At 46.9% G+C, this 9954-nt stretch overlaps 1 protein-coding gene across 4 annotated transcripts; it reads right to left on the bottom strand.

Moving 5' to 3' along the window:
* On the bottom strand, nucleotides 1–1322 carry LOC112635098 (60S acidic ribosomal protein P0-like). Of its 4 annotated transcripts, none has more exons than XM_025402995.1 (2): nucleotides 505–1322; nucleotides 1–348 (listed from the first exon to the last, which is right to left on the bottom strand). In XM_025402995.1, exons 1-2 carry the CDS (start codon nucleotides 1210–1212, stop codon nucleotides 49–51), a joined length of 1008 nt encoding a protein of 335 aa, XP_025258780.1. In that variant the 5' UTR covers nucleotides 1213–1322; the 3' UTR covers nucleotides 1–48. The 4 variants fall into 4 exon arrangements, with proteins under 4 accessions (XP_025258780.1, XP_025258781.1, XP_025258782.1 ...); XM_025402996.1 differs by having other exon boundaries at nucleotides 28–362; nucleotides 514–1322; XM_025402997.1 differs by having other exon boundaries at nucleotides 28–354; nucleotides 509–1322.
* Nucleotides 1323–9954: the final 8632 nt, after the last annotated feature.

The raw sequence follows: 9954 nt of genomic DNA on the forward strand, positions 1-9954 counted from the left end.
TTCTTTCTTTCTTTCTTTCTTTCTTTCTTTTTTTAAAGAAGTAAGCCTTTATTTCCTTGTTTTGCAAATAAAGCTGGCTAAGTTGGTTGCTTTTTGGTGATTAGTCAAAGAGACCAAATCCCATATCCTCGTCCGACTCCTCTGACTCTTCCTTGGCTTCAACCTTAGCTGGGGCTGCAGCAGCAGCAGCAGGAGCAGCTGTGGTGGCAGCGGCCACAGGGGCAGCAGCCACAAAGGCAGATGGATCAGCCAAGAAGGCCTTGACCTTTTCAGCAAGTGGGAAGGTGTAATCCGTCTCCACAGACAAGGCCAGGACTCATTTGTACCCATTGATGATAGAATGGGGTACTGATGGTTTCCAGCTGATGTAAATGATGAGTTGATGGGTGCAGCACACCAACATGGCACAAGTATACATATGTAACAAACCTGCACGTTATGCACATGTACCCTACAACTTAAAGTATAATAATAATAAATAAATTTTTTTAAAAAATGGGGTACTGATGCAACAATTGGGTAGCCAATCTGCAGACAGACGCTGGCAACATTGCGGACACCCCCCAGGAAGCGAGAATGCAGAGTTTCCTCTGTGATGTCAAGCACTTCAGGATTGTAGATGCTGCCATTGTCAAACACCTGCTGGATGACCAGTCCAAAGGAGAAGGGGGAGATGTTGAGCATGTTCAGCAGCGTGGCTTCGCTGGCTCCCACTTTGTCTCCAGTCTTGATCAGCTGCACATCACTCAGGATTTCAATGGTGCCCCTGGAGATTTTAGTGGTGATACCTAAAGCCTGGAAAAAGGAGGTCTTCTCGGGCCCGAGTCCAGTGTTCTGGGCTGGCACAGTGACTTCACATGGAGCAATGGCACCAGCACGGGCAGCAGCTGGCACCTTATTGGCCAGCAACATGTCCCTGATCTCAGTGAGGTCCTCCTTGGTGAACACAAAGCCCACATTCCCCCGGATATGAGGCAGCAGTTTCTCCAGAGCTGGGTTGTTTTCCAGGTGCCCTCGGATGGCCTTGCGCATCATGGTGTTCTTGCCCGTCAGCACCACGGCCTTCCCTCGAAGGGACATGCGGATCTGCTGCATCTGCTTGGAGCCCACATTGTCTGCTCCCACGATGAAACATTTCGGATAATCATCCAATAGTTGGATGATCTTAAGGAAGTAGTTGGACTTCCAGGTCGCCCTGTCTTCCCTGGGCATCACGGCGGTGCGTCAGGGATTGCCACGCAGGGTTTAAAGACGATGTCACTTCCACGAGGACGCCTGGCGAGAGAAGAAGCATCTTTTCTTTTCTTTTCTTTCTTTCTTTTTTTGAGATGGAGTCTTGCTCTGTCACCTAGGCTGGAGTGCAGTGGTGGCGCGATCCCGGCTCACTGCAACCTCCGCCTCCCGGGTTCAAGTGATTCTCCTGCCTCAGCCTGCCGAGTAGCTGGGACTACAGGTGCTCCCCACCACGCACAGCTAATTTTTTGTATTTTTAGTAGAGACGGGGTTTCACCATGTTGTCCATGATGGTCTTGATCCCTTGACCTCGTGACCCACTTGCCTCAGCCTCCCAAAGTGCTAGGATTACAGGCATGAGCGACCGCGCCCAGCCAAGGACTATGGAATCTTAACCAGACCTATAGGGTCTTTGTGGCTCAGGAGCCCCAGCAGGTTCCTTAGCAGGTGATGTTGAGGCCATGGCACCAAATGTCCCAGCTGTGGAAATGTTCCCCATCTTTCTCTCTTTCCAGGCTGCTCAGGCCTTCGGGAATGACAAGGGCATATCCAAAGTGAAAGATGTCTGGAGCCATTTTATTTCTTGGCCTTCTATCTTTGCCCCACTGCACCTGAGAGCCATGGTCTCCCCTAGTGACCTCCCCTGGAAATGCAATGAAACCTCATTGCATTGTCTTGGTCTTTGGGGGCAGGAGCGGACAAGCCTCCAAGGCCTGGCCTTCCTTCCTGAGTCGGATGGGCCCCAAGTGGTCTTGTAGTCCAACACTTCTCCCCAAACGGGAGCGCGGGCTGATGCCCTTGGCGGACGGCTCCTGCCTGTGCCCAACACTTCCATCAATGCTTCTTCCAGGGTCAATGCCTTTGTTCAAGTGGCTCTGCTCAGTGGGTGGGGTCACTTCCTTCAAGCCCCCTTCCTTCCAGTGGTCATTTGATTTCCTCTCTCAGGTCTGCGCTGACACTGGGTCCTCTCAGGTTTATCCCACCTGAGGATGACTCAAACTTACATGCACCTAGGCAGTTAAAGGCTCTGGGTCAACCCTTGCAAATGTCTTCAAAACTAGAACAGCCCTTCTCCCATGGCCAACTTCTACTAACTCTGTGGCCCTCGTCACTTAGCCCAGGGTCACAGCCAGTCCTCACTTAGGGCACATGTATTTTGAGGCCCATTTGCCCAGGGTGGCTGATTGTCTGGGCCAATCTCATGATGGCACACCTTGCCCAGCCCAGGCAGATGAGCTGGTATTCTCCTCTTAGAGTAGACACTAGCAGCACAACAGTCTTAAATCATCATTTCTAATTTAATTTGACAACCCTGACTTTCAGAAGTTCTTTCTCATCTCTGACCCAAATACTTGCAGCTTAAATTTAATTTCCTCGTGCTCTGGGGAATACCCTTCTCTGTATCATGAACCCCTCTTTGGATAACTGAACCAGTTTCAGTCATTTTAGCAGGTTTAGAAACCCTGGATCCTTTTGCCTTGCTTCAGAGACTATGTTCTGAGTTTGGGTTCATACGGGCAGACAAGGTCTGAGGAACCACCCTGTGCACCAGGCACTGGGTGAGATGCTCAGAAGATATCATTCCATTTCTCCTTACAGCAACCCAAGAGGCAGATGCTACCGGTATAATCCCACTTAGCTGGTGCAAGACTGAATCTCAGAGGTAAAATAGCTTCACCAAGGTCACAAAGCCAGGATGTGGAAGAGCTGGCTCAATTCCTGTATCTAACAAGGCTTTAGAGAGGACATTTGGTCCAGCCGCCAACTGCCAAACAGGAGACCACTGTGAGTATGTAGGACAGATGTCTGCCTCTGACTTCGCATCCACTTTGGGTCGGGTTCTACCTTAATTTTGCATTAATCATTTCTGCCTGCCTAAATGACCTTCAGTTACGGATCTCTGCCTCCCTTACTGCTCATGCACTTGTTTGTTTGTTGTTTTTAGAGTACAAATGCACCATGCAGGGCTCAGAGGCTTGGAGTCATCTCTGTCTCAGGCCAGGGTCTTTGTTCATAGGGAAGCCCTTCATCAGGCTTTGGGGGAAGCTGGATTTGATTTGTCTATATCTCCATTCTTGTATGTAAAACAAGGATAAAATAACTAAATTTTGGAATCATTGGATAATTATAATAATAACAATAGCTAGCTTTTTTTTTTCTTTTTAAGAGACAGGGTCTTGCTTTGTCATCCAGGTTGGAGTGCAGTGGTGCAATCATGGCTCACTGCAGCCTCAACCTCCTGGGCTCAAGTGATCCTCCCACCTCAGCCTCCCGAGTAGCTGAGACCACAGGTGTGTGCCACCACACCTGGCTAATTTTTAATTTTTTGTAGAGAAGGGGGTCTCCCTCTCTGCCCAGGTTTGTCTTGAATTCCTGGCCTCAAGGGATCCTCCTGACTTGGCCTCCCAAAGTGCTCAGATTACAGGTATGAGCCACTGTGCCCAGCCAGAGCTAGTTTATTAAAGCAACAACTATGTGCAAGACACACAGTTTATATGTCTTATTTTATTTAATCCTCACAAAAATCCTATGAGGTAAATACTATCATACTCCTATCACAGGGGAGGAAACAGGCTCAGAGAGGTTATATGACATGCTCAAGATGACAAAGTTAGCAAGAAAAAAAGTGAGGATTTGAACTCACTTGTCTCATTCCTAAGCTGGCACCTTTGACTACTATCCAATAGGAAAATAAACAAGTTGCTTTAGGTAAGCCTGGTGTATGGAAAGGAAACCAGATAAAACTGACTGCCTTGTTTCAGCCCTAAAGGTCATCTCAGCATTTGAAGACACAAGAAATCTAACTCCTAAAGCTTTGAGAAGTATTTACTGAAGGCTGCTGGCCAGGGCTGGTCTTTACTGAAGGCTGCTGGCTGAAGCCCAAGCCCAGGGCTCTGTTGCTCATTATATAGCATCATTTCCTAACAGGCATCTTCACTCCTCTCTCCCCAAAATATTCTTCCTCATAGTATCTATTCAGTCGTCTCTCCTCTCCTGCTCCCTCTTCTGTCTCCTTCCAACCCCTTTTCCTGATCTTCCCCCTCCGGTGGCTCCATTCCCTTTCCTTTATAGAGCCATCTACTCTTGTCCTTTGGCAATCCCGTCTGCCTTTCTGCTCAGTAGAACAAAGATGGCATCACCCACAGTCCTCAAAAGGAGGATAGCAAATCCATGTAACAATGAAATACTGTTGTCCTCAGCATGCTGGGCTCTCAATGCCTGGCCAAGGCAGATAAAAGGAAATCCTAAGGGGCTGAGGGGACAACAGAGAGGGGATTTAGAAAACTGCTTTCCTCAGGCCGGGCATGGTGGCTCACACCTGTAATCCCAGCACTTTGGGAGGCCGAGGCGGGCAGATCACGAGGTCAGGAGATCGAGACCATCCTGGCTAACACGGTGAAACCCTATCTCTACTAAAAATACAAAAAATTAGCTGGGTGTGGTGGCACGCACCTCTAGTCTCAGCTACTCAGGAGGCTGAGGCAGGAGAATCACTTGAACCCAGGAGGTGGAAGTTGTAGTGAGCCAAGACTGCGTCACTGCACTCCAGCCTGGGTGACACAGAACAAGACTCCGTCTCAAAAAATTAAAAAAAAACAAAAAAAACCCTACTTCTTCACAGGCCCTGCATTCTGTCTATTTTCCTTCCCTTCCCTCCATCAGTACCTGGGGGAGGAGGAGGAGGAGAAGGTGCGGGTGTGCATCCCTCCTTACTATCTGACTCAACTCTGCACATTCTCCAAGACCTGAATCAATCGCTGCCCAGACCCTCCTGGACCAACGTGGTCCACAGTACCTCCCCTGCCCCGATTCCTGCTGCATTTGCCCCTCTTACGTTTGCCTTACCTTTCTTGCTACCAAACATTCATGGTGGGTGTTTTGGCTCCTTATCTTGGCCGTAAACTCTTTAAAAGCAGGACCTTGCTCTTTCACAGTGCCAGGCCAGGTGGAACTTGACATAGATACTAATTAAAGATTTGCTTGGGAGATGACTGTGGAGTAAGACCTCTAGGAGTGAGGTCTCTGGAGTTTGCATTTGGGCTCCATCACTATGGTTGCTTGTCCCTGATTTTTACATCTCTGAGTGTCTATGCCATTTGGTAAGATCCTCCCGCACTGACTCTGCACTTGGCCTTGTGATTCGCTTTGGCCAATAGAATGTGGCAGAAGTGACGATGGACTCGTTCTAGTCTTGGAGCTCCAAAGGCTTTGTCCACATTCATTGTCTTGGAAGCTTCCCTCCATGATGAGGAACAAGCTCAGGAGGACAAGAGACCACGTGCAGGAGAGTAAGTCATCCTAGCTCAGGCCATCCTAGACCAGGCGAGGAACGCCGACCCATAGCCACAAACACACGAGGGAGCCCAGCCGAGATCTGACTAATTTGGACCAAATCAGCAGAATGACTTAGCCAACCTGATTGATTCATGTGCCAAAGTACATTTTTATTGTTATTAGCCTGTTAGTACATATTTTATGGGTGCTTGTTACGCAGCACTAATGTGGTGTTGGAGAATGGATACAACCATTTATCAGCTCTGTGATCTTGGGAAAGTTATTTAATTGCTATACTCTTTTTTTTGAGACAGGTCTTGCTGTGTTTCCCAGGATGGAGTGCAGTGGCGTGATCTCGGCTCACTGCAATCCCTGTCTCCCGAGCTCAGGTGATCCTTCTGCCACAGCCCCCCGAGCTGCTGGAAATACGGGGTGCACCCCCATGCCTGGTTAATTTTTGTAATTTTAGTAGAGACGGAGTTTCACGTTGTTGGTCAGGCTGGTCTCTAACTCCTGACCTCAAGTGATCCACCCAGCTCGGCCTCCCAAAGTGCTGGGATTACAGGTGTGAGCCACTACACGCAGCTGATTGCTGTATACCTCAACTTCCTTGTCTGTAAAGTGGGAATGTAGTGGACACTGTCGACAGCTTCAGCTGAGTCTCCTCTCCCAGTGATTGCTTCAGCTAAAGAATTGCTTCACTCAAGATTCTGCGCCCTTTGCTGGGGCCACCTGTATCCACTCAATGGCTGATGTGGAAGCATAAAAGTCTGGGCCCCTTCTTCCAGCTGGGGGTAACTCTGCAGGGCTGTCCTAGCAGCAGAGCTGCCTGTGGCTAGGGCCTTGGTGATGACTGCATCATCCTCCTGCTTCCCCCTCTGCCTAATCCTGCTTCATTTCTTCAAGGGTCAAATTCAAGAGACTTCCAAATCAACCTCTTACATTCATATCCCCATCTTAGAATCTGATTTCCTGGAACTAACCTGTGGGAAGTGGATACCAGTGACTACGTAGCAAAATCTTGCCAATGAGAAAAAAGCAGGTATGTTCCCTAAGACTGTTTTGCCTGTGACCGGGCTCGGTGGCTCACGCCTGTAATCCTAGCACTTTGGGAGGCCGAGGCGGGTGGATTGCCTGAGCTCAGGAGTTCATGACCAGCCTGGGCAACACAGTGAAACCCCATCTTTACTAAAATACAAAACATTAGCTGGGCGTGGTGGTGTGCGCCTGTAATCCCAGTTACCCTGGAGGCTGAGGCAGGAGAAATCACTTGAACCTGGGAGGCTGAGGTTGCCGTGAGCCCAGATCATGCCACTGCACTCCAGCCTGGGCCATAGAGCGAGACTCCATCTCAAAAAAAAAAGACTGTTTTGCCTTCAAATTTTGGATCTGTTACTATTACCAAAAGCATTTTGAAAAACTGCATACATCTTTGTATACTTTTGAATCTAAAATCTTTCTTTATATTTTAAAATGTAACATTTAGCATATTATTGTTGACATTTAAGATGAAATAATTCTCTTTAACTTTTTATTTTAAAAATTCAAAGTTTTAGGAATTTGCAAGAATAATATAATGACCTTTTGTATGCCCTTTACCTAGACTTGTCAGTTACTGATATTTTGCCCCATTTGGTCTCTCACATTCTATCACTAGAATTACTGATATATAATTAAAACAGAAATATATATATATATATATATTTTTTTTTTTTTTTTTTTTTTTGAGATAAGGTCTTGCTCTGTTGCCCAGGCTGGAATGCAGTGGCGTGATCATGGCTCACTGTAGCCTTGACCTCCCTGGACTCAAGTGATCCTCTCAGCCTCCCAGGTACCTGGGACCACAGGCACCTACCACTGCACCTGGCTAATTTTTGTATTTTTTGTAGAGACAAAGTTTCAGTATGTTGTCCAGGATGGCAGAAATATATTTTAAATATATATTCAACTTAAAAAGAAAAATTTAATTGAGATTGTACCCTTCCCCATTGAGATGGACAGAGCTTCCCCTGTACCCCAACATTTTTTCAAGGAGAGGCAACATGTGCAGGGGTTTGGCTCGTGTGTGGATTGAGGCAGCCTTGATCTGAATCTTGGTGTTGGTACTTATGGGCTGTGTGGTCTTAGACAGGTTGTTTAACCTCTTTGTGCCACAGAATCTTCATATTTGTGTCTACGTCATATGGTTGTGGTGAGGACCAAATGAGTTAATATATATAAAGTACTTAGAACATTACCTGACATATTGTATGGTTTATGTTTATGGTATAATAGAATGTATCAGTGGACGAATAATTATTTATTGCTAGAATAATTAGGGTGCAGAGCAAATTAACAAGAAGATATATCATTAGTAAGTCGGAGGTTTCCAAAAGATGTATTCATGATCATTGTTCAATGCATTATTTACAGTAGAATCACATCTCAGTGGTAAGTTAATCTAAGAACATGGTAGGAATAAATAAATGAGCCGAGAAGTGATTGATAAATGATAGCAAATTGGAGACATGTAAAAAAAATTTTAATGACTGAGGCTAGGCTTAGTGGCTCACGCTTGTAATCCCAGCACTTTGGGAGACTGAGGCAGGTGGATCACTTGAAGCCAGGAGCTCGAGACCAGTCTGGACAACATGGTGAAACCCCTCTACAAAAAAGTACAAATATTAGCCAGGTGTGGTGGCTCCCACCTGTAGACCCATCTACTAGGGGAGTTGAGCCTGGGAGGTGGAGGTTGCAGTGAGTCAAGATCATGCCACTGCACTCCAGCCTGGGTGACAGAGTGAGACCCTGTCTCAAAAAAAAAAAAAAAAAAAAAACAGAATATGACTTTCCATTATTCAATAATTGGGAGCAAAAGGGAATGAAGATGTTTTTTTCCTACAAGTCTTAGTAAATATAGAATAGTAAAGTGCCTTTGATATATGTTCCTTTTTTCGGAGGATGCAATGCTCATCTGTTGCTAGTAAATGTGAAACTTTTTACTTCCCCCTTCTTTTTTTTTTTTTTTTTTGGAGACAGAGTCTCGCTCTGTCACCCAGGCTGGAGTGCAGTAGGTGCAATCTTGGCTCACTGCAACCTCCACCTCCTGGGTTCAAGCGTTTTTCCTACCTCAGTTTTCTGAGTAGCTGGGATTACAGGTGCCCGCCGCCCACACCCGGCTAATTTTTGTATTTTTAGTAGAGAGGGGGTTTCAACATGTTGGTCAGGCTGGTCTCGAACTCCTGACCTCATGATCCGCCCACCTCGGCCTCCCAAAGTGCTGGGATAACAGTCATGAGCCACTGCACCTGGCCTCACTTCCCCCTTCTTGAAGTTGTGCAAAATACTTGGAGAAGAGCAGCCCTGTCAAGATGGCAGACAGCCTGGCCCTGGACTCTGTGTGAGGGTTCAGAAGCTGCTCTGTGGCAGATCTGCCTCGAGCTTCACAGGAGCTGGGCATTGTCTGGGTGCTTTTAAGAATCATGATGATCTTTAAGATAAATAGATAAGACATGGAGCTCTGCCTCGAAAAGCGAGCTTATCACATGCATGATGTAAGGTGCTATCACTATCAGTATTTACTACCTGACTCTCCCTCAGCACTCCAGTATTCCTGGGAAGCTTTGGGGGTATGGAAAGTAATACTGTCCCTACTCCTACTCCTGCTGCACCCTGTCTGAGCCCACAACATCCCAACACATCTTCTTAACTTCACATTTTGCCCTTTACAAAAATATATACAGGACAGAGAAGACACGAAGACCTACAAGAGGTTTGTGGTGATTTCATTAAAAGAAGACTCACCCACACCGATATCATTATTATTTATGTTTTAAAATTTTATTTCAATAGTGTTTGGGGAACAGCTGGTGTTTGGTTACCTGGATAAGTTCTTTAGTGGTGGTTTCTGAGATTTTGGTACACTCATCACCTGAGCAGTGTACACTGCACCCAATGAGTAGTCTTTTATCCCTCACCCTCCCCACCCTTCTCCCTGAGTCCCCAAAGTCCATTATTATCATTCTTATGCCTTTGCCTCCTCCTAGCTTGGCTCCCCCACTTATAAGTGAGAACATATGATGTTTGGTTTTCCATTCCTGGGTTACTTCACTTAGAATCATGGTCTCCAACTCCATAGACATATCACATTTTCTTTTTTTTTTTTTTTTTTTTGAGACGGAGTCTCGCTCTGTAGCCCAGGCTGGAGTGCAGTGGCCGGATCTCAGCTCACTGCAAGCTCCGCCTCCCGGGTTCACGCCATTCTCCGGCCTCAGCCTCCCGAGTAGCTGGGACTACAGGCGCTGCCACCTCGCCCGGCTATTTTTTGTATTTCTTAGTAGAGATGGGGTTTCACCGTGTTAGCCAGGATGGTCTCGATCTCCTGACCTCGTGATCCGCCCATCTCGGCCTCCCAAAGTGCTGGGATTACAGGCTTGAGCCACCGCGCCCGGCCGACATATCACATTT

Source organism: Theropithecus gelada, chromosome 11, assembly GCF_003255815.1.
Source record: "Theropithecus gelada isolate Dixy chromosome 11, Tgel_1.0, whole genome shotgun sequence".
Classification (NCBI taxonomy): Eukaryota; Metazoa; Chordata; class Mammalia; order Primates; family Cercopithecidae; genus Theropithecus; species Theropithecus gelada.